The sequence below is a fragment of the Tubulanus polymorphus genome, chromosome 6 (genome assembly GCF_964204645.1).
Source record: "Tubulanus polymorphus chromosome 6, tnTubPoly1.2, whole genome shotgun sequence".
Taxonomy (NCBI): domain Eukaryota; kingdom Metazoa; phylum Nemertea; class Palaeonemertea; order Tubulaniformes; family Tubulanidae; genus Tubulanus; species Tubulanus polymorphus.
The window spans coordinates 2860814-2881232 of record NC_134030.1 but is presented as its reverse complement, the minus strand read 5'-3'; the positions used below and the strand labels follow the sequence as shown (position 1 = coordinate 2881232).

Below are 20419 nucleotides of genomic sequence, written 5' to 3'. Positions count from 1 at the left end.
TCGGTCCCTGGCGAGAGAACGTGTCCGTGCACAAACCCAAATAATCAAACTAAAATGCCGAAATTCTGATTGAATATAATAATAATAATATAGATTTTATTTACCTTGATGAAAGTAATAACTCCAGATAGTACACAGTCCAATTCCTAACTCCAAATTCCTATCGTACACTACTGTTGGTAACCCGCCTTAACTCTGGTATTTCCACCCAAACCTCAAGTATCTCTAACGAGCGTCCCTGGTAAGTCTGCTTTCTCAAGACTGCGGGCCTCTTTTTATAGAAAAGATCGGCATTCCTAGAATGCCGACTCTCCCGTTCGACTTTTGGCAAGGAGCAGCAACCTAGCTGTCATGACGGTTTTGGACATGTAGAATTAGCCTTAATGATTCGCTAATCTAAAATTATTTGAGAAACTGATTTGCCAAAGTAACTTTTCTTTCCAACCCTCCTGTCATAACGCGCTTTGATTTACTCACTCCTTGCTTATCTTCGTTGAGAGAGCAGCTATTCTCTACGAGTTACCAACAGACATGTACACCAACAGAAACCTTAGAGAGCTAGTATTGATATTTGCCACAATTAAACTTCCATAAAACTTAAGCGATTATAAAGGTCTTGTCCTTAATTAACATCCAGGATACTTAATTTAGATATATTTTCAAAACTTAGTTTTCACCTAGATTATGGAACAAACTCATCGTTTCTTTTTCCAATCAACAATAGTAAACTTTTGATTCAGAAATACAATGTAATTAATTATCAAATCTAAAATCATCCTATACTTATTATACCAATTTTCATTTATAATTTAACTAACTCTATAATACTACAGGATAAAGCAAAACAACCATGTCTCCCTATACTTCCGGTTCTTCCTTTTATAGAAAGTAGTCGGGAGTATCAAGAAGTAACAGTGAGATCCCTGCACAAACCACACTATCAAAGCACCTCATCGTTCCGACCCAACCAATTACAGTTCCGTCTATCCTTAAGTTTTAAAAATAATTCTGAATGTTTGCCAGATATCGCAGCACAAGAACCGAGGAAGAATTATTTTTACCCCTGGCTGATTTATTGTCAGCGCTGGTAGATCAAAGCATCAAACAACAACTTGCACACATCGTTTGCTGTCTGATACCCATAAAGAAACCACCAACGTAAACAAAAACCATCATTACAAACATTTTTTAGTTACTACGGAATCTTGCTGCGGATCAATATATATATGTGTAATTGCGGTACCAATGGTATGTAAGGGTTACCGAATAGACCGAGCCTGAGTAAAAGGCATTTTTGTGAAGCAGGACCATGCCGTTTCTGACTAACTACAAATATCTCTGCATTATTCCTGAAGATGACTATTAGGATATAGTCGAAACGTTGAATGAACTACTAAGCTCAAAGTAACATTTTCGGACAGTTTTTCGTTATCATTGTGGGATTCTCTCTTCATCGCTTCAACACGGATATAGTGTTTTATCAATCGTGTTCAAATATCTCTATTTATGGTCACGTGTTTGTATTTATCTTGTAATAACGAAATTCTCCTCTAATTTATTTGCTTAAAAGGTTTCGTGTGGTGGATTTTCATTTCTCATCTTATTTAAACATCGGTTCTTCGTCTATAACTCAACTCGGGTATTAATTATCATTATTAATTATTATCAATTATTGATATCAATCTTCTGCATAACGTGTCGTAACGCAACGTGTTCGATAGATACAATTGATCAATTCAATTAACAGATTAATGAAACGTGGACTAGATATGTATGATCGCAATGCTCAATGTTGAACCCCTTTCTGGACTGTACTTGGATTATACTACGTATCATTTAGATATCTAAATGTACGTGTACGTGTAATGTACATGTATAGTTGTACGGCTTAGAGGGGGAAGCTTAACACGAATGTCATAAAAATGGCTGTAATGATGTAAGAAATATGCCAAGCTTTTTACCGCCTATATTGAGCGTCAGGTGGTATAGTTTGAAGATGAAAAAAATACTAGGTCGTCCTTTTTGTAGCTCCTGCAGCCGACGAAAGCTTGGCACGCCCATGGCCTTGATAGTCTCATGGGCTTTAGGCCTGGAATGTCACATTTCTGGTTGACGGTTTTACCCTAACCTCATCTCCAGAATGTCACTAAACCTGAGTTACACCCCACATCTCCGCCTATTGAAGAAATGGCATATCGCACCGTTCAGTGCCTACAACCATGGAGTCGATGCTACAACTGTGTTTGTAAGAGAACACACGACATATAATCAAAAGGAAATAATATTTATTGCAGCATTTACGACAAAAAAGCTATTTTACATCATAATTAATTCATCTAGAAATATCACAAAGTAAAATTTGGAAAAAGATTTAGAAAACAAATTTACTACTATAGTATACTATTGGACCTATTACTTTATCTTCTTCCTTTCACCGTTTTCCACATAGCAGGAAAACAAGCAAAGTTAGAACCTGGTTGCGTAACATTTGTATTATGCATGAAAATACGCCGCTAAAAACAGCAACATTTATATAAATCTATATCAAAAATAATACATTTTAACGAAACGAGCAAAGCCCCTCCCTTTGTACTATTCCCCTTGTACGATATTTCTACTATTGAACCCTCAATCTGTGCATAAATCTTGACAATCCTCCCTCCTCCCAACTTCAAAATGGCCGTAATGACGTCCAATATGTTATATGAAGCCAGACAATATGTACTATGTAATTGAATTACCGGTACTTACTGGAGACACCACCGAAAACTACTTGAGAATAATTTCAGTAAACGGAAAAATTTAATCAACATCTACAAGAATTGATTTCAAAATACTAACATATTTCGGGTTTTCTATTCTGATACACCAACCACATATGAAATAACGTCTGTTGATATTTATCGTCGATTTCAACCTAAAAACAGGGTTCGGAGCGAACAGGAAAAAAATCTAACTGCAATGGACAGAAAGCCCTCCGACTTAAAGTGAGTGATCTTTTTTATTTTGGGACCAAAAAAGTTTTTACGAGATAGGCGAGTTTCGACTTATAAAATCCACCTTAGGAATATAGATTTCTTCGAAAAATCGAGACCATAAATTTTCAACCGATATAAGCGATTATACGACTTTCGCTGCTCCGCAAATGTTTACCTTAACATTGTTCAGAACGACGGAAAACAGGTGAGAAGAAACAAGTGGAGATCATTCCATTGCATAGATAGTAACCCCCATGAGAAAAGTAGGTAAATCGTTTATTACCCCCCCCCCCTCAACTCGTCACTCGTACTAATAAATAGCCCCATGCCATGCCAAGGGTGATTGATAGAAATGTCCATGCTACTTTTTCGGTGGGCAAGTTTTCCCGGCGAGTTTATCTTTCCATATATCCATCAGATTTTCAGGGCTTAGTCTGTGCGTCGTGATGTAATCTTTCGATTCGCACCAATTTCTCGATGAAGACAACAAATTAATGCGACGATCGTCAATATGTTTTACACCTTTCATTTTACTAACTACAACACCCGTTAACCAGACATCTTCGTTGTTCATTAGTTTTGTTTCTAGAGACGTTCTCCACAATTCGGGAATTATGTTCGCCGTAAAACCATACCCGGTACCGGAACAATAATCCGGGTAACGCGATAACGACCACATTTTCCGACTAACATAAAATTTACTTTTAGGATTTCTGTCAACGCCCGGTCGCCTCACCAAGTAACACAAGAAATATGCAGTTTGATTTGCGTGCGCATCTAACGCTGACGTATATTGCTCGGCGTCCAAATACATGTCATCGTCGACTTTGATGACGTACTTCACATTTCGGCAAAATTCATTAACCCATTTCACCATAGCTCCCGATTTCATTGTCAATTTATAATACATTTCAATCATATCTATCTCTACGATATCACCGTATGTATCCATTTCGATGGACACAAACTTTTCCCAAAGTTGATCGGGAGATAATCCCAGTAAGAAAACATACCGAATATCACTAGTCGATTTGGCCCATGTTGCACGAATCGCCAACCGTTGTTTATAGTTTTCCGAATGCGATATGATGACGACAACAGTTTTGGGGTTTCCCCGACACAATGTGGCATTGTTTCTAACGAATTTGATATCTTGCAAAGACCCGATGTAAAGTGACGGTGGTGACAGCTGCTTTTCTATTTTTCCCTTTTCTCTTTTCTTTATATCGATCATTCCGTAAATGATAAATGTGAAAACCAGACACGTGGCAAGAACAATCCATTTGAATCTAAAAATACAACAGTAAGAGTTTTTAGTGAAATAATACAAGTTTTCGAGTCGACGGAGTGACGTATAACTGAATATACTCATATTTGATATATTTCATCTGGCAGTGATGATGATGATGAAAATCTCAATACAGTCGACTCCCGGTTATCCACCACTATCAAGCGATTTTGGTGGATAATTGAGGGTGGCAGATAATGGAATTTAAGAGATTTTCATTTCTATTTTCTTCAAGACATTCGAAATTAACTCAAAACGTTTTCTATAAACACGTGAACTATTTTATTGAACTCCTCTTTTCGTAATAATTGAGACGTTTGCCCCACCATTTAAAACATTCATCAATATTGTACTCTGATTAGAGTTTAATACCAGGGACCGGTTGCATAGTCATGGCTTAGACTAAGACCAACTTAGTTCTATCACCAATCTAACAACTTAAGACCAGTCTTAAGATTTAAGACCACTTTTTGACTTAAGTCACGACTGTGCAACTGACCCCAGAAGTCTTACATAGATGTTCGCATCGGGGTTGAGTTTTGACAACATATGGTGATTTACAAACAACGGTTTCATCAGTGTTGACCAACTGTTGCCGGTGAGTGAATTCAATTTGTTCGTACTTGATTTCTACACGTGTTACATTATCGTTGACGGATTATCGAACGAAAATGAACTATTATTATCAGATTTATTCAGAAAATTGTGTGGCAGATGGACATGGAAATTGGAAGCTGAAAGGGTCGAAGAGTATCTACGTTTTTAAAAAGAATTTCAAACATCATCTGTTAATGGGTCAATAGTTATGTAATCTCTGTTAAATGTATACTGATCTGAATTTTTTGTGTCACTTGTTCACTGCCTTGTCATGATTTTCATGCTTGTGCCTGTCCAAGTGTGATAGTTTGGTGGAAGATTGTGTGCGTGTGTGATTTCCATGGGTGCCAGGGCCATGTTTTATGATTACAAGTTTTTAACTTTTCCTGGTATCCATCGACTTATATTACATAACCATATTATTATCTGTAATTTTGTAATGTAATTTAATTCGTAAATAAAGAATAAATAAATAAAAAAAGCATTGATCGATTCGGGGTTATGCTTTTACTCGGCAGATAGCCGGGAATTGTATGCATCATGAAACATCGAAAAGATTATTTTTTGAGAAAATGGAGATTGAGCTTTCTCAGCCTTCACGATAGTTAATTAATCACCAGTCTAAACTACATGTATCAACAATTACATCAAATTATTATCATATTTTGATAATATGTTCAATTCTCTCATTCTTACATTGCTGAAAATAAAAACATGCTTTCACAGAGGTGAGAGATATCCATCGTTATTTTTTCGGGGGGCAAATTTTCCCGGCGAGTTTATCTTTCCATATATCCATCAGATTTTCAGGGCTTAGTCTGTGCGTCGTAATGTAATCTTTCGATTCGCACCAATTTCTCGATGAAGACAACAAATTAATGCGACGATCGTCAATATGTTTTACACCTTTCATTTTACTAACTACAACACCCGTTAACCAGACATCTTCGTTGTTTATTAGTTTAGTTTCTAGAGCCGTTCTCCACAATTCGGGAATTATGTTCGCCGTAAAACCATACCCGGTACCGGAACAATAATCCGGGTAACGCGATAACGGCCACATTTTCCGACTTACATAAAATTTACTTTTAGGATTTCTGTCAACGCCTGGATTCCTCACTAAGTAACACAAGAAATATGTACTTTGATCTGCGTGCGCATCTAACGCTGACGTATATTGCTCGGCGTCCAAATACATGTCATCGTCGACTTTGATGACGTACTTCACATTTCGGCAAAATTCATTAACCCATTTCACCATAGCTCCCGATTTCATTGTCAATTTATAATACATTTCAATCATATTCATCTCTACGATATCACCGTATGTATCCATTTCGATGGACACAAACTTTTCCCAAAGTTGATCGGGAGATAATCCCAGCAAGAAAACATACCGAATATCACTAGTCGATTTGCCCCATGTTGCACGAATCGCCCGCCGTTGTTTATAGTTTTCTGAATGTGATATGATGACGACAACAGTTTTTGGGTTTCCCCGACATAATGTGATATTGTTTCTAACGAATTCGATACCTCGTAAAGACCCGATATGATTGGTCGAAGGTGGTTCCATCATTTTGGATACATTATTCCTTATCATCATTTTGGTTATATTCTGCAATCTCATATCTTTCTTTTCTCTTTTCTTTATATCGAATATTCCGTAAATGATAATTGTTAAAACCAGACACGTGGCAAGAAAAATCCATTTGAATCTAAAAATACAACAGTAACAGTTTTTAGTGAGATGAGTTTTCCTAGTCGACGGAGTGACGTAAAAGTGAATATTTGATTGACCTGGCAGTTAAATCTTTTACTCGTCAAACATTCATTTCTTACCCGTCAAAAATGAACTTCAAATTTATTTGTCAATTCTACCTAAGATACACTTCAAAAAATTGTATACATATGTGTGTGGGTGTTCTTGTTCAGAATACCCGACCACAATCAGACCTCTCGACGTATCACAGAGTTCACAATCCTTCCAAAAGAAAATAAGATAAAATCCCACTATTTACAGATTAAAAGAATTTATTTATTCAATCAAAAATATATAAAAGACACGACGTTTCGCTCTCACCCTAGAGATCATCGTCAGGTGTGGATTGTTCTTGCCACGTGTCTGGTTTTAACAATTATCATTTACGGAATATTCGATACGGTTGACACCTGACGATGATCTCTAGGGTGAGATCGAAACGTCGTGTCTTTTATATATTTTTGATCGAATAAATAAATTCTGGTTTTTAAATTCTTTTAATCTGTAAATAGTGGGATTTTATCTTATTATCCGTTCACCACGTTTGAGTGTGGTTATCGTTCTACTACCAAAAGAAATTCTGCCCAGACTCTTCAGTCCACTTCACTTAGTTACATGATTTGTTTTTACTCTGAACTGTTTAGAATTGCTGTGGTTTCCACGGTACCCCTTGATGTTTTATTGCTTGGTCTGTTTATCTTTAGTTTTGACACACTGCTTCTATTTTAGATCCTGTGAGTTAATATGCTTTGTAACTTGTTTTTCTGGTCATTCCACCTGATGATGGCTGTTAGTCAACAGCCGAAACGTTGTAGTTTCGTAATAATAAATTTGATAGTATAATTTCAAATTAGAAGTGTGGGATTTCTTCATTTATCTACAGTTTACTTGGATTATAGTGTTTATTCGACAACTATAATGTGTGTGGGTGTTCTTGTTCAGAATACCCGACCACAATCAGACCTCTCGACGTATCACAGAGTTCACAATCCTACCAAAAGAGATTCTGCCCAGACCGAGAAAATGCAACGTATGCAGCAACTTTTTAAAAAGTCATTAAACCAGTTTATGAAAAATAAAAATACTTCCATTCAAAGATAATTTCATATTTGACACCCGTTTAGGCTAACATACAATGATTAATTGTTTCTCCTAATCAGCCGGGACATTTTGGAAACTGCAGTAAAATTTGTAATTAGTTCATTTCTATAACTATCGGGTCGGTAATTGTTAGCTTGAAAATGTAGATAGGCGGCCGGCCGGGTCAACTTTAAAACTCATCAGAAATGAGAAACAGGTATCAGTTTTCTAGCCTTACTATTGCCAAAAACGCGTATACGTAGGCGGGATGTAAAAACAAAAGTGAAAACTGAACAAACTGCAAACTATTTATTCACCCCCCATAACTGAGGTGCAAACATACAAAATATAATAATAGTCAAAACCGGCTTGATCGTATGTAAATATAGGTTTATACATGAATAGACACAGAAACAAACTGCACTCAATTTCAGGACATGCATTTCCACAGTTATGAGTCATGACGTCCAATCGCCTCGAAGATTGTTTGAACGAACCGGAATTGAATTTCCCAACTTCGATTTAGCAAAACATTCCGTAATTTCGCCCGCCGATCACACGACTATATCTGTACTTTCGATTTCCGAATTCAAAATCAAACCCCTCATCTATTCCCGGCAGGTGTGGTGGGTTTGTTAGGGATAACAAATCAAAAATATAAGACCAAATCGACCAATCAAACGAGTCGATCTCTATTTCGATGTAAAAAAAAAGGCAGCCAACAAACAATAAGCGATTACATCCGCCTCACGCAATATATTAATATCGTATACATGCCACGCGGCAATATGTAACATTTGTCGTCAGAATAAAACATGTAAATACTAGTCTGAATACCAGTCGTTGTTACCGGTTCCCTACAACTGTTGTTTGTAGAACGACGGCTAGGTACTAGACTAATGTCAATACCAACAACAGGAATATGGATTGTACGTAACCTGCATCGACAGCTACAATACTTTCCTCTGCGATTGCATAGACGAAATATATCTAATCGCCACCTTTTACGGCCAAATTTGTATCAGAAAGAACTGTCGACTACTTTTTCAAATGATTAAGATTCAACTACTACTACTACTTTTATTTAGTCTACGATGAAACTAAAATCAGATATATATGTATATACATGTTCGTTAAAACCACAGGGAGTAGAAAACGACCAAAAAAATATAAAAATGGACAAAATGATCTTCACCCTTGTAATTAGCTATTCCCAAAATCTTGATGTATTAAATTAGGCAGCCAGGAAAATTCATCCAAATCAGTCGCTTGCCGTTTCAGACTGCTTGGAAGATTGTTTGAATGAACCGGAACCGAATTTCCAATTATGTACTTCGATTTAAAAAAGAAAATTCTGTAAATTAGACCGCCGAGCAAACAACTATATCTGTACTTCGATTTCCGATTTCCAAATCAAACCCCCTGTTTCGCTCCCGGCAGGTGTGGTGGGTCTGTAAGGGACACTCAATCAAAAAATCTAACGAAATTTACAAACCAAATAAACAACAGGGACAATCCCTATTTTAAGATCAAAAAACCACAGGGAGTCACGATTGATAATGGATGAGACCAATGATGGGGGTACCAGTATCCCTGCAACTGTATAAAAAATAACAGTTTTTTTATTATACAGGGATAGTGGACCTGGTCATTGATATTGGTTTTATTCATTCACTATCAATTGTGACAAGTCCCTGTGATTAAAACTACCTGCAAGTAATCATCTCAATCGTAGAAACTACGAACCTTGGATAATGCATGTTGCCCCAGTTCAAGAAGGCAATGTAACGGCGAAAGATTAAGCGTACGTTGATGTTCATGTTCAAGACGTTGTTCCACTATCCAATATTTTCTTGTCACAGCTTGTGTCTCGTAAACAGCTGGTATCTCATTAGTTTCCACGTGTAAGAAGTGTTCGTACGTGTATGTCTATGTGTGTAGGAACGCATTGCTCGCACAAAAAAAATTCATCGTCGGATTTTATTATCGTAGCGTCGTTCAATACAGCAACTAATCATGACACATTCCATACAGGTATACAATGTGTAGATGTTCACAAAAAAACCAGTCCTCCTTTTCGTGCATAATGGTTCTTGTTCAGGCGATTGTATACCGGGCGCTAATCGTGCACAACATGTCGTTATGAACGTTTCACACTCGCTATCGAATCCGGTTAATGCGCTGCGCTGTTACATACTGCATGTGGCAGCATCCAGTTGCGCGCACTGACTGAGATAAAGGCGGTGATGCTGTTGCATTCAGTTATCACAGTGCGCTGCATTCGCAGTCGCGCATTCGTTTAATATCGGGTTTGCACACGTCCGGTTTGTAGGAAAATCGTCTTGTATTCTTACCGGTTTATAACCCGGCGGTACTGATAAACAACATCACTGAGTCAAACCGACTTTCGACTAAGGCGGGAACTTACCGCCGGTAGGTAAGCTAACTCAGATCACCGCATTTCTTCTCACTAACCGGTTTGGGACACGATATAAACCGGTTTCTACGAACCGATTTCAAACAAATGCGCTTCTAAGACTGGTCGCCTGTCACCTGTATTCGCCAGTCAGGAATAGTGAAGAATGTAAAGACCGGCAACCAGTCTAGTGCGCCTGGAAATTAGACACCGGTAACCAGTCTACAACCAGTGCTGGCAATAAGCGGATGAGGGTACGAATCCCGCCCTGCTTACACTAGTGTGCGGGCAACATGAGAGGTTAGAAATACTACCAACGGATCCGCATGTAAAGCAAAAACGAACACACAAACAAACAAACTGCCATCGTGTCTGATAAAGACACCGATCGGACTTCTATTACAGCACTACGAACCAATCCTCGCTTGCCAGGGGTCCGGTATCACTCCCGAACTCGCTTCCACCAGCCCCCTGGCCTCACGAAGCGTGATTTCATTACTGGCGCTGTCGCGCGTGACGTCATATATCGATTTGCGAAATATTTCCTTGTTCGGTAAAACGTTCGCTGATTGGTCAATAACGGGAAAACCAACAGAAGTCTACTGACGGTTTGTTATAAGCGCTGTGATTGGTACGACCGGATTCTGGTCGGCTAGTAACGACTCCAACGACTCGTGAGGTCAAGGGGTTCGGGGAACAGCTTTAGCGTAGTGGGTTCGAATCCCTTGACGGGTGAAGATGCTACGAACCCCATGTTTTGATGAGTTCTTTGTTTTCAATATATCGGTTTCTGAAATGATTATCCGTAGGAAAACTCGAATTGCTAGACTATGATTCTACTTATTTTCTTATTCGTTGTTAGAAAAAATTAGGTAAACTGTGTTATTGCAGTTTTCCTTTTAAGAGGGAGAGGGGGATCGAAAAAAGAAGTTAGTTTAGATACATTATAATTACTGATTATTCCGTCTCAAGCCACTGAGTCAAAAATTAATTTGCGCGTCACAGGAGTAAACAAGATCGAAAGTTGACCTGATAGTAGCGAATGTAAAACTTTTCCAAACGCAATAACCTGAATGATAAGAAACGTATACAGATATGTGTAAGACTAACATAGCGAGACACGGAAATACAAAGGTAAGAATATTATTTTTCTCTGTATTCTTCACTAATTGAAATGAATCGAGTGATTGGTGCTGGTCGCGGCGGTCACGGTCTCTGAGTTGATGATTGACCAAACACGGGTAGGGAATAGATAGCTCTGAAGTGAAGTGAAGTGAAGGTCTCCAAATCTCTACTTCCCTAAACATGGAAATATGTTCAGAATATGGACTTTGGACTTAATTCGTATAGTCTGAGACAAGATTTAATTCTTGACATAATCGTTTTAGGCAACAAAATCTATTTTCCAATAACATATTTTCTTTTTCTTTTTAGAAATCAATTCAATATTTGTCGTCAGTGTTCCACATGAGGAAACCATGGACTAATAAGTGTTGATTCATATGTTTGTGTTTAGATATCAATGGAACTACCATCTCTCATGGGTGACTCCGGCATAAGTAAGTTTAAAATCAAACTGATAATGGCAGTTATCATTCAACATCGTCAAAGAAACATTGTTCAATAGTTCATATACTATGAAATCAGTCTCATTCATATGAAATATTTTTTCATTGCTTGTCTAAAACGAAATTAGTTCGGGTATTGTGATGGTCAGTAGATAAAGTGGGTTCAATGAAATACCATAGAAGATTTTTAGAACTGTTATGGGTAGAAAATTCACAAAATTGTGTGAACGGGCACTTGTATTGTGATGTTGGAGCTAAGATCAATTTCCAAAATAATGTTCTTTGATATTTTTACAATTTCAGGTGGGCCCGCTTGGTGGCAAAATGTTGTCACGTGGGTGAGCAACAATTCTGAAATCGTCGCCATCGTTTCGATAATCGCGTTAGTTTTAGTGGTGGCTTTATTCTGCATTCTCGTATTTTTAGTATGTAAAATACGCCGTATTCAGCGGGCATCCCTTTTACCGGTGACAAGCAGCGGCGGCGGCGGTACCCGTCGGGAAAAACCGTCGCCCGAATTCGTTTCGAAAAAATATCGCTCACATCGGGACAATCGGGGACTGACCACCTCGACCAGCGAGGACGAAACAACTCCGTTAGTCAGCTATCAGAATTATAACGGTTATACGGAACCGAAATATCAAACTGAAAGTTCACATTTCAACACAAACTCCGAATCCGCGGCAACAGGAAGTCGATTATCTCCGATTATAAGCGTCGTTTCGACGAGAATCAACCAACCGCCTCCGACACCACAACCGCCGCCAGTGTCGACGAAAATTGATTTATCGGATGACGAGGGTCCACCACCTATAGCGCCGGCTAGACGCAGGTCATCGGCAGCGAGAACCACGTTACCACCACCTGTAGCGCCCTCTATACCACCACCGACCGCTAAGTCGAGGGATACATCCCCTCTGCGGGAGTCGCCACCTATATCACCGACAGGAAGACCTTTAACTCCATCGGAAGCTACGCGCAGGCGCAGTTCAACGTTTAATCGCAATTCGCCGGCTGGCGTGTTCAATTCTCGAATACCGACAGCACCGGTCAGACGCAAGAGCGCGGCCACGAGACTAGCTAAAGATCTACCGCCACTCGGTTCAACGGGCGAAATGGCGGCTACTGAACAAAATTCCAGACCAAGATCGGTTTCGATAGCGGAAAATGAGCTACCGAACAATATCACGAGTATCGAACGAAATCGAACTCGTAGCGCGTCTACAACTGATATACCGCGACGGTATGAAACGACTGAAAGAGAAGAGGTTTGGTTATAACTCCGGTCACATAGTGGTTGTAACGGCCTTTCATTCACTCCCGTCCTCGCTTGCCAGGGGTCCGGTATCGCTCCCGAACTCGCTTTCACCAGCCCCCTGGCCTCACGAGACGCGATTTCATTACTGGCGCTTTTGCGTCATACATCGACACGCGACAATACTTCCGCGTTCACTACGTGTTCGCTGATTGGTCCATTTACCGGGAAATTCCATAGATGCCTAATGTCGTTTGTAACAAGCGCTGTGATTGGCCCGACCTGATTCTGGTCGGCTAGTGACGACTCCAACGACTCGTGAGGTCAAGGGGTTCGGAGAACGGCTTTAGCAGAGTGGGTTCGAATCCCTTGACGGGTGAAGATGATTCACTCCCGGTCCAAATTAGTCTGAATACCAGTCGTTGATGTTACCGGTTCCATACAACGGGTTGTTTGTGGAACGACGGCTAGGTACTAGGTCCAAATTTGACCAGTGGTCCCAGGGTAATTCCCCAGGCGTTTATCGTCGTTACGGGGGTCTTTCACAGTCAGATGGTGAGGATATTTTGACAAATTTAAAATAGAAATTTGAGATAAATGCGCAAAAAGCGATATACATTCATTTATTAGTGCAGTAGCAAGCTCATGTACTTGAACCACGACAACATGCGATAGGAAGGGAGTTATTGAAAATTAAAAACATTGCATTGTTTGGATTGTAACCTGATTTGATGACTGGCACCACTACACGAAAAAAGTAATCCTCAGAAAAAAATAGGTAATGACAGTTGCCGGAGATGCTCACGGACTCCGCTCCGCTATTTCAGAACGTGGACTGAAATTAATGAAATTGAAATTGGACTACCGTTATGGTTTGGTGGCTATCGTGCGGAGACGCCATCTATGGGCGAACTCTTTTATCAAATCGGAGAATCCGTTTGCCTCCAATCGTACTCCTTTTTTGGTCACGTGACTTTTTGGAGTCTCCGAAACCTCCTTTCTGTCGAGGTGGTGTGATTCGGATTTTGTGTGGAGCCAACCGGAGATTTCGGGCGGAGACTTCGGAGGTGATAAAAGAGTACTACGCCCTATGAGGCTTAACTCTCGCTACGGCGAACGCAAAATTAGTAGAAATGAATAGCCTAACTATCAAGTCAAATGACTTCCGACTTCAGTGACTCATTTCAATTATAATTTATTTCATTCTAGGATAAGTAACTTGTATTCAGAAATAAACAAAAATCTTTCCTAAAAGTTGGTTTGTTTTCATTTATCAGCGATAGTTTCTCACTCTTTACCCTCAGATCGACCTTACGACGCGACTCAACTGGTCGGCGACTGGTTTCCGGCGACTACTGCCGACCGTCGCTGATTCTAGTCGATCTGAGTCTATGAGCTACGACCGTTCGGCGACTCGTAGGAGTTGAACATCTTCTACTTTTATTAATGCAGTGTCAGTTCGGGAAGTGAAGAATACCGGTTCGTTTAATCCGTATCGACCATTTTCAAGGGTTTTATTGAAAATACATACTGTGAAAACCTATTTGATTGTACCTCCATTCATTAGTCTATATACTACGTCTTTCGTCGATTAATTTCGAACATTGCGTGCATTTATTTGGTCAGACATGACGCGCGCTACGGCACGTCTCATCATACATGCATTGTCGACACTCGTTCCACAGCAAGCATACAGGCATATAGCCTCAATACCGACTAGACGAGTTTCCTGACGGCGCTAATTGTCACGCATAAAACGGCTTCGATACGAGACTGAGGATGAAAAAGATATGGGGTTACATCGTGTTTAAAAGGTAAAATATATTGGATTATCAGATCAACTACGGTGCAATTCTGCTGAATAGGTTTGTTGTAACAGCGCTGATAAGTAATGATTGTAGTAAACATTCGTATGCTTAGTCTACATACAGCATGGTTCAGCTCAGCTATATGCCGTCAGCGATGACGTCAAATAGCGCCAATATAATCAATAGATAGTATTATTTGAATTTGATAAATCAGACAATTATTATCAATGGTAAATCATGAAACTAGTATCGAATAGGAATTTACTTTGACAGGCTTAATTAAGTTGTTCCCGAAACACAAGCTTCGCCATTTGTTTTAAAATCAGTTTTATAAAATCGTTGAAATGGCTTCGCGATTTGAAAACCTTGTACCTTAATCAAATAATTGTTATTTGTATGAATTGGATTTGCCGTATGTAATGTATGTTAAGCAAATAGACAGGCCTTCGCAGCTGGTGAATTTGAATACATATAAGTATAAGATTTTATTTTCGAAATGAAAAGCTTTAAAAGAGAATCTGTTCTAGCGAGTAATATGCATAGAATATGTCGGGAAAGTGGCAATCAAACTAGCGACATCTTCGAGGCACCTTTTGGCTATAGGGCAATGCCTGTCTGCTTAGGGTGCATTGAACATTCTTAGAACGTCTGTCATGTTGAAATGAAATAAGTAATGGAATGAATTCAATGAGTAGTTGGTATTATGTTTATCTTGATAAAAAAATTACTCCAATAACATGTATATCTCAATGTACTACGGTACCATATACACTGAATAACTGTGGCGATTAAAGATTTCCTTTAGGTTTTCGTGACCACCCGTTTCTTTCTAACGCCGGGGGGGGCTAAACCACGGCCATTGAGTCGTTTCATTTCGTCTATGTCCAACGCTTTGTTGAATACGAATTTGGATATAAATCGAATCTTTCAGAAACGTCTTAGATTTGACCGAATTGAGTGGTCGACTGAATAGCGAATTTAGTCCTTTCAAAATCAGCAGTGTGACGTATGACCAAAATGTTGTATCTAGTTAGCAGAAAATGGTTGAATCGAATTTAACCTTCTGATTATATTCTGATTATGTACGATTGAATTGATATATTTTTACACATGCCATTGTGATGCACGTACATTAACAGTAAAAAAATTATTTTGAATTCTGTTGTTGTTTTTTTTTTCAGGTTTAGATGGATCGTTCTAGCCGCTTGTCTGGTTTTACTATATCTTATTTATGGAATGCTCGGTGTAATACAGACTGAAGTGGAAATGACGGGGTCGCCGTCATTTCATATCGGGTCTTTGCGAGATATCAAATTCGTTAAAAACAATGCCACATTGTGTCGGGGAAACCCCAAAACTGTTGTCGTCATCATATCGCATTCGGAAAACTATAAACAACGGCGGGCGATTCGTGCAACATGGGCCAAATCGACTAGTGATATTCGGTATGTTTTCTTGCTGGGATTATCTCCCGATCAACTTTGGGAAAAGTTTGTGTCCATAGAAATGGATACATACGGTGATATCGTACAGATGAATATGATTGAAATGTATTATAAATTGACAATGAAATCGGGAGCTATGGTGAAATGGGTTTATGAATTTTGCCGAAATGTGAAGTACGTCATCAAAGTCGACGATGACATGTATTTGGACGCCGAGCAATATACGTCAGCGTTAGATGCGCACGCAGATCAAACTGCATATTTCTTGTGTTACTTGGTGAGGCGACCGGGCGTTGACAGAAATCCTAAAAGTAAATTTTATGTTAGTCGGAAAATGTGGCCGTTATCGCGTTACCCGGATTATTGTTCCGGTACCGGGTATGGTTTTACGGCGAACATAATTCCCGAATTGTGGAGAACGGCTCTAGAAACAAAACTAATGAACAACGAAGATGTCTGGTTAACGGGTGTTGTAGTTAGTAAAATGAAAGGTGTAAAACATATTGACGATCGTCGCATTAATTTGTTGTCTTCATCGAGAAATTGGTGCGAATCGAAAGATTACATCACGACGCACAGACTAAGCCCTGAAAATCTGATGGATATATGGAAAGATAAACTCTCCGGGAAAACTTGCCCCAGTTGGTTTATGCGTATTCTACAATCATGTTTTCCATTCTTGTTCTCGAATCTGTGAGATGATAGACGTAATATCATTCTGGACCAGAACCCATATCAGTTATAACTTCAAACTCTACCGGGTCCTGGTTTGATTTGTTTTATTTTTTTTGTCAGTTGTTTAACAATTCCTTTAAACGGTTCGTCTAATGGAATTTTGTATGAAGAATATATTTATTGTGAAGATGAGAAGGAGTAATTCCCGAGTTGAACGACCGTCCGCGTGTTGTTGTTTTCCCGCGATAATAAGTGTTTGTTTTAGTGAATGCGGCCAAGACATTTGATATAAACTGGTAATATTATTTCGTGGTCAGTATTGATCGATGTAATGATGGCATTTTACCTTCACAAAGAACTCTGTGATCGAATGTAAAACTTTCTATATTCGTGTGTGTCATTTTATAAGATGATGAATTTAACAACCACAATTGTTAAAACAATTTTTCTATGTATAATTACGAAGTTTATTACGGGCTTTACACGTTTTATCTTTGAGGTTTTAATGGCTAAGGAGTTTTGTTTGTGGACAGTACTAGGGGCTGCAGAATTAAAGAGATAGTCTTAACGTTCTCCGTCTCTATGAACGATCACAATATTTTCACTAATCTTTGCTCATTCATTTGGCGATTGAACTCATTTTGACCATTTTGATGCCAACATTACCTCGAAACAGCGTCTAGATTCTAGATGTGATCGGCCGGGTTGTTTTCAATGTTTTCCTGCATTCTGCGCCTCTCTTTTTTCGCTTGCTGTCGTCGCTTCTTCGCTACTTTCGAGTTGGTTAACTGCAATGGATGGCATGAGCTGACTTCAAAACACGATCTACGATAAACCAAAGATGAGGAGCTAAATATGACTTGTTTAGTTATACCTGCGTTTCAAGTTGATAAACTCGTCGTTGCAATAAATCTCTTTCTTTTTCTATAGTTGTCCGAACGTCTACAGATTGAATAAAATCATTGTATACGAATAATTCATACATCACTATTAGTAGAGCGCAGCGCATGGCCAAGTGATTTCCCCTGTTTGAAATCACCGTGTATGTGAAGCTATCATTCGTTTGACCATCGCGGCGCTGACTTGACAAACATGAACATCAAACTAGAAGAATAGCCACTCCCAAACACGGACAATATATAATAACGATTGAAAGCCATTAGACTATATACAAATATGGAAGGTTGAAATAAGAGATTATATTATTGAAATAAGAGAAGTCATGACCGTTCTAACTAGAAACCATCGTCAGGTGTGAAATGAATATCGTTTCGAATATTTGGAATGATGTGTATGTAGTGGGTCTAACTAAACATGGCGTGTATGCAAACCGTCAATTTGCGCGGCGCTGCCATGAAACAAGTTCAAATAGTTAGCCACCAGGGGCCTCACAACAGCGGAACTGTACCCAGCTTAGATTCTTTTGATTTTGAAGTGCAAAAATAAATCCATTCATTCATTCATTCATTCATTCATTCAGATGTGGACAAATCTTACTGATTCAATTCAACTTATTCAATTAAAACTTACAGCATTCATTGACGTATTCCGCATACATCGAGTTGTATTTTCTATTCAATCGGTCTTGTTCCAGTACGTATTGCTCTGTGACGTCACCTATAGCCTTTTCGACGTGCATATTCACGCAACATCTATCAGAAGATAGAACGATTATCAACGGTTTTAGATTTCAAAAATATCAACCAATTTTCTAATAGAACATTAATTCATGATATGCTGACCAATTACATTCGATTTAATTCAATTCAAAATTTATTGCATCCGTATAACGACAAAATTACATAGGACAGACACGGCAATAAAATATTAATACAAAGAGACACTGACAAATGATAACATAACATAAAAGGAGAGAGAAACATTTGAGCTATTTACAAAGAACACCACTCCCCGCCGGTCACTTTTTAAACTTGAAAATACAATCTACAATGCATATAATCTAATGTCTATTTCAACCCGACCCGAGAGCATTCCGGGCGGCCCAGCCCGCCCACCCCCGGCAGCACACACCCGATAAAGGTCCCAATGGGACCAGAAAGGACAAGCAGCCGACCCCAAACATCACCCAATCCATCCGAAACTGCACCGAGGACTATCCAAAAAGTCCTCACCGAAAGGGGTCCATGAGAGAATGGAGAATTTTGATAAAAGAGAAAAGAGAAAAAAAAAGCTGACCTGAATCTAGACGCTGGAATCACCACGTAAACAGTCTGTTCTCCGCTATCTCCCATTTCACGGATTTCTGTTCGAACTTTATAACGGTTTTCTATATCTACTGCCTCTTTAGCTAACATCAAGTCTGGGGTCATTGCTTTACAGGCCCGCTTCCGACGTTTCTTGCACTTTTTACTTTCGGGAACAGGTCGGTATTTGTCGACTGATTTGGCCGTCATTCTCGATTCACTTCCTGTGAAACATTATTCAGTTGTTGTAGAAGATTCAAAGTAAATTGAATAAGATATTTGTGAACTTCAAAAATGTTGTTGTGAGTCTGCTCCGAGATTATACTATGAACATATCAATTTTCCTACTCAGTACGTTCATACTGAGACTCTCTTTATTCGACCATATTTGTACTGTAAATATTCCCTCAACTGATTTGACCTGACACCGAGTAAAAGTATCAGAGAAATCGAAAGGATCATTGTAGGCCTAAAAGAGTCACCAACTTGTGTTTTGAGAGTCGCCAAACAATGAGGTAATCTGCTGTTTTAAAGGCACGCCTATTATGGTTTTCTAGTTTGTGGTTTTTGTTTAGTTTTAATGCAAGTATGGTGAATAACCTACCCTTGAACAAATACATCAAAGGATCTAAAGAATCTGTGCACGGAGAGTCAGGAAATGATGACGACGGACCTTCATCGCACTTTGGTTTTGATTTTTTTCGGCAGTCCGCCTGTTTCTTTCCGTCCGGATGTGCGCCGCAGGTCACGGAGCTTTCTTCATCCGAGTCTTCGCTCTTAGTCGATACCTGCTCGTGTTGGTTGTCATCGTTGAGTTGGTATGGTGGTGGTGGTGGTGGTGGTACTGGTGGTGGGGAGGAATCGAGGGTATCAAACATGCTCACTTCAACTGCTGGTAAAGTTGGTGTCGTGGACGCCGCGGCATCGGCCTTTTCGACTTCAGAATCTGCATCGGAACTACCGCAGTTTTCTAAAGCGCTCTTGTAAATGATATCATCGACGAAATCCGAAATGCGTCTATTTTCTTGCAATTCATCGATGATTTTTCTAGAATCGTCAGCGTCCGTCAAATTATTGAAATCTCCCTTTTGATTGTCGTCTACGTTTGAATGAACGTATTCGGTCGTTTCTAATCGATTACCGTTTCCTTTTCCGAGATGTTTTTCGAGAACACTCGGAGAAATATTATCACCGGTCATCATTTTCGTCTGGTTCAGAATCTCTTTCGAATTCAACGACTCTCAATAATTGGACTGTTGACATGGTGATTGCCAGACCAGCCACGGTCCATTCCTCGGTTAAACTGTGCGCATGAAAACCGGACTTCAACAATCATAAAAAGA

General features: G+C 39.2%; 3 protein-coding genes across 6 annotated transcripts; 2 read left to right on the top strand and 1 right to left on the bottom strand.

Annotated features, from left to right (window-relative positions):
- Positions 1 to 3269: 3269 nt before the first annotated feature.
- Positions 3270 to 9653, bottom strand: LOC141906904 (beta-1,3-galactosyltransferase 1-like). 3 transcript variants are annotated; one of them, XM_074796375.1, is made up of 3 exons: positions 9452 to 9653; positions 5560 to 6581; positions 4141 to 4267 (listed from the first exon to the last, which is right to left on the bottom strand). In XM_074796375.1, the coding sequence occupies exons 1-2, from the start codon at positions 9523 to 9525 to the stop codon at positions 5609 to 5611; spliced, it is 1047 nt and encodes a 348-aa protein (XP_074652476.1). In that variant the 5' UTR covers positions 9526 to 9653; the 3' UTR covers positions 4141 to 4267; positions 5560 to 5608. The 3 variants fall into 3 exon arrangements, with proteins under 3 accessions (XP_074652477.1, XP_074652478.1, XP_074652476.1); XM_074796376.1 differs by lacking the exon at positions 5560 to 6581 and having other exon boundaries at positions 3270 to 4267; XM_074796377.1 differs by lacking the exon at positions 9452 to 9653 and having other exon boundaries at positions 3270 to 4267; positions 6400 to 6475.
- Positions 9654 to 11208: 1555 nt separating this feature from the next.
- Positions 11209 to 14171, top strand: LOC141906905 (uncharacterized). 2 transcript variants are annotated; one of them, XM_074796378.1, is made up of 3 exons: positions 11209 to 11255; positions 11556 to 11680; positions 11993 to 14171. In XM_074796378.1, the coding sequence occupies exons 2-3, from the start codon at positions 11644 to 11646 to the stop codon at positions 12967 to 12969; spliced, it is 1014 nt and encodes a 337-aa protein (XP_074652479.1). In that variant the 5' UTR covers positions 11209 to 11255; positions 11556 to 11643; the 3' UTR covers positions 12970 to 14171. The 2 variants fall into 2 exon arrangements, with proteins under 2 accessions (XP_074652479.1, XP_074652480.1); XM_074796379.1 differs by lacking the exon at positions 11209 to 11255 and adding an exon at positions 11280 to 11362.
- A 375-nt stretch (positions 14172 to 14546) lies between these two features.
- On the top strand, positions 14547 to 17336 carry LOC141907334 (beta-1,3-galactosyltransferase 5-like). Its single transcript, XM_074796944.1, has 2 exons — positions 14547 to 14758; positions 15934 to 17336. Exons 1-2 carry the CDS (start codon positions 14724 to 14726, stop codon positions 16892 to 16894), a joined length of 996 nt encoding a protein of 331 aa, XP_074653045.1. The 5' UTR covers positions 14547 to 14723; the 3' UTR covers positions 16895 to 17336.
- Positions 17337 to 20419: the final 3083 nt, after the last annotated feature.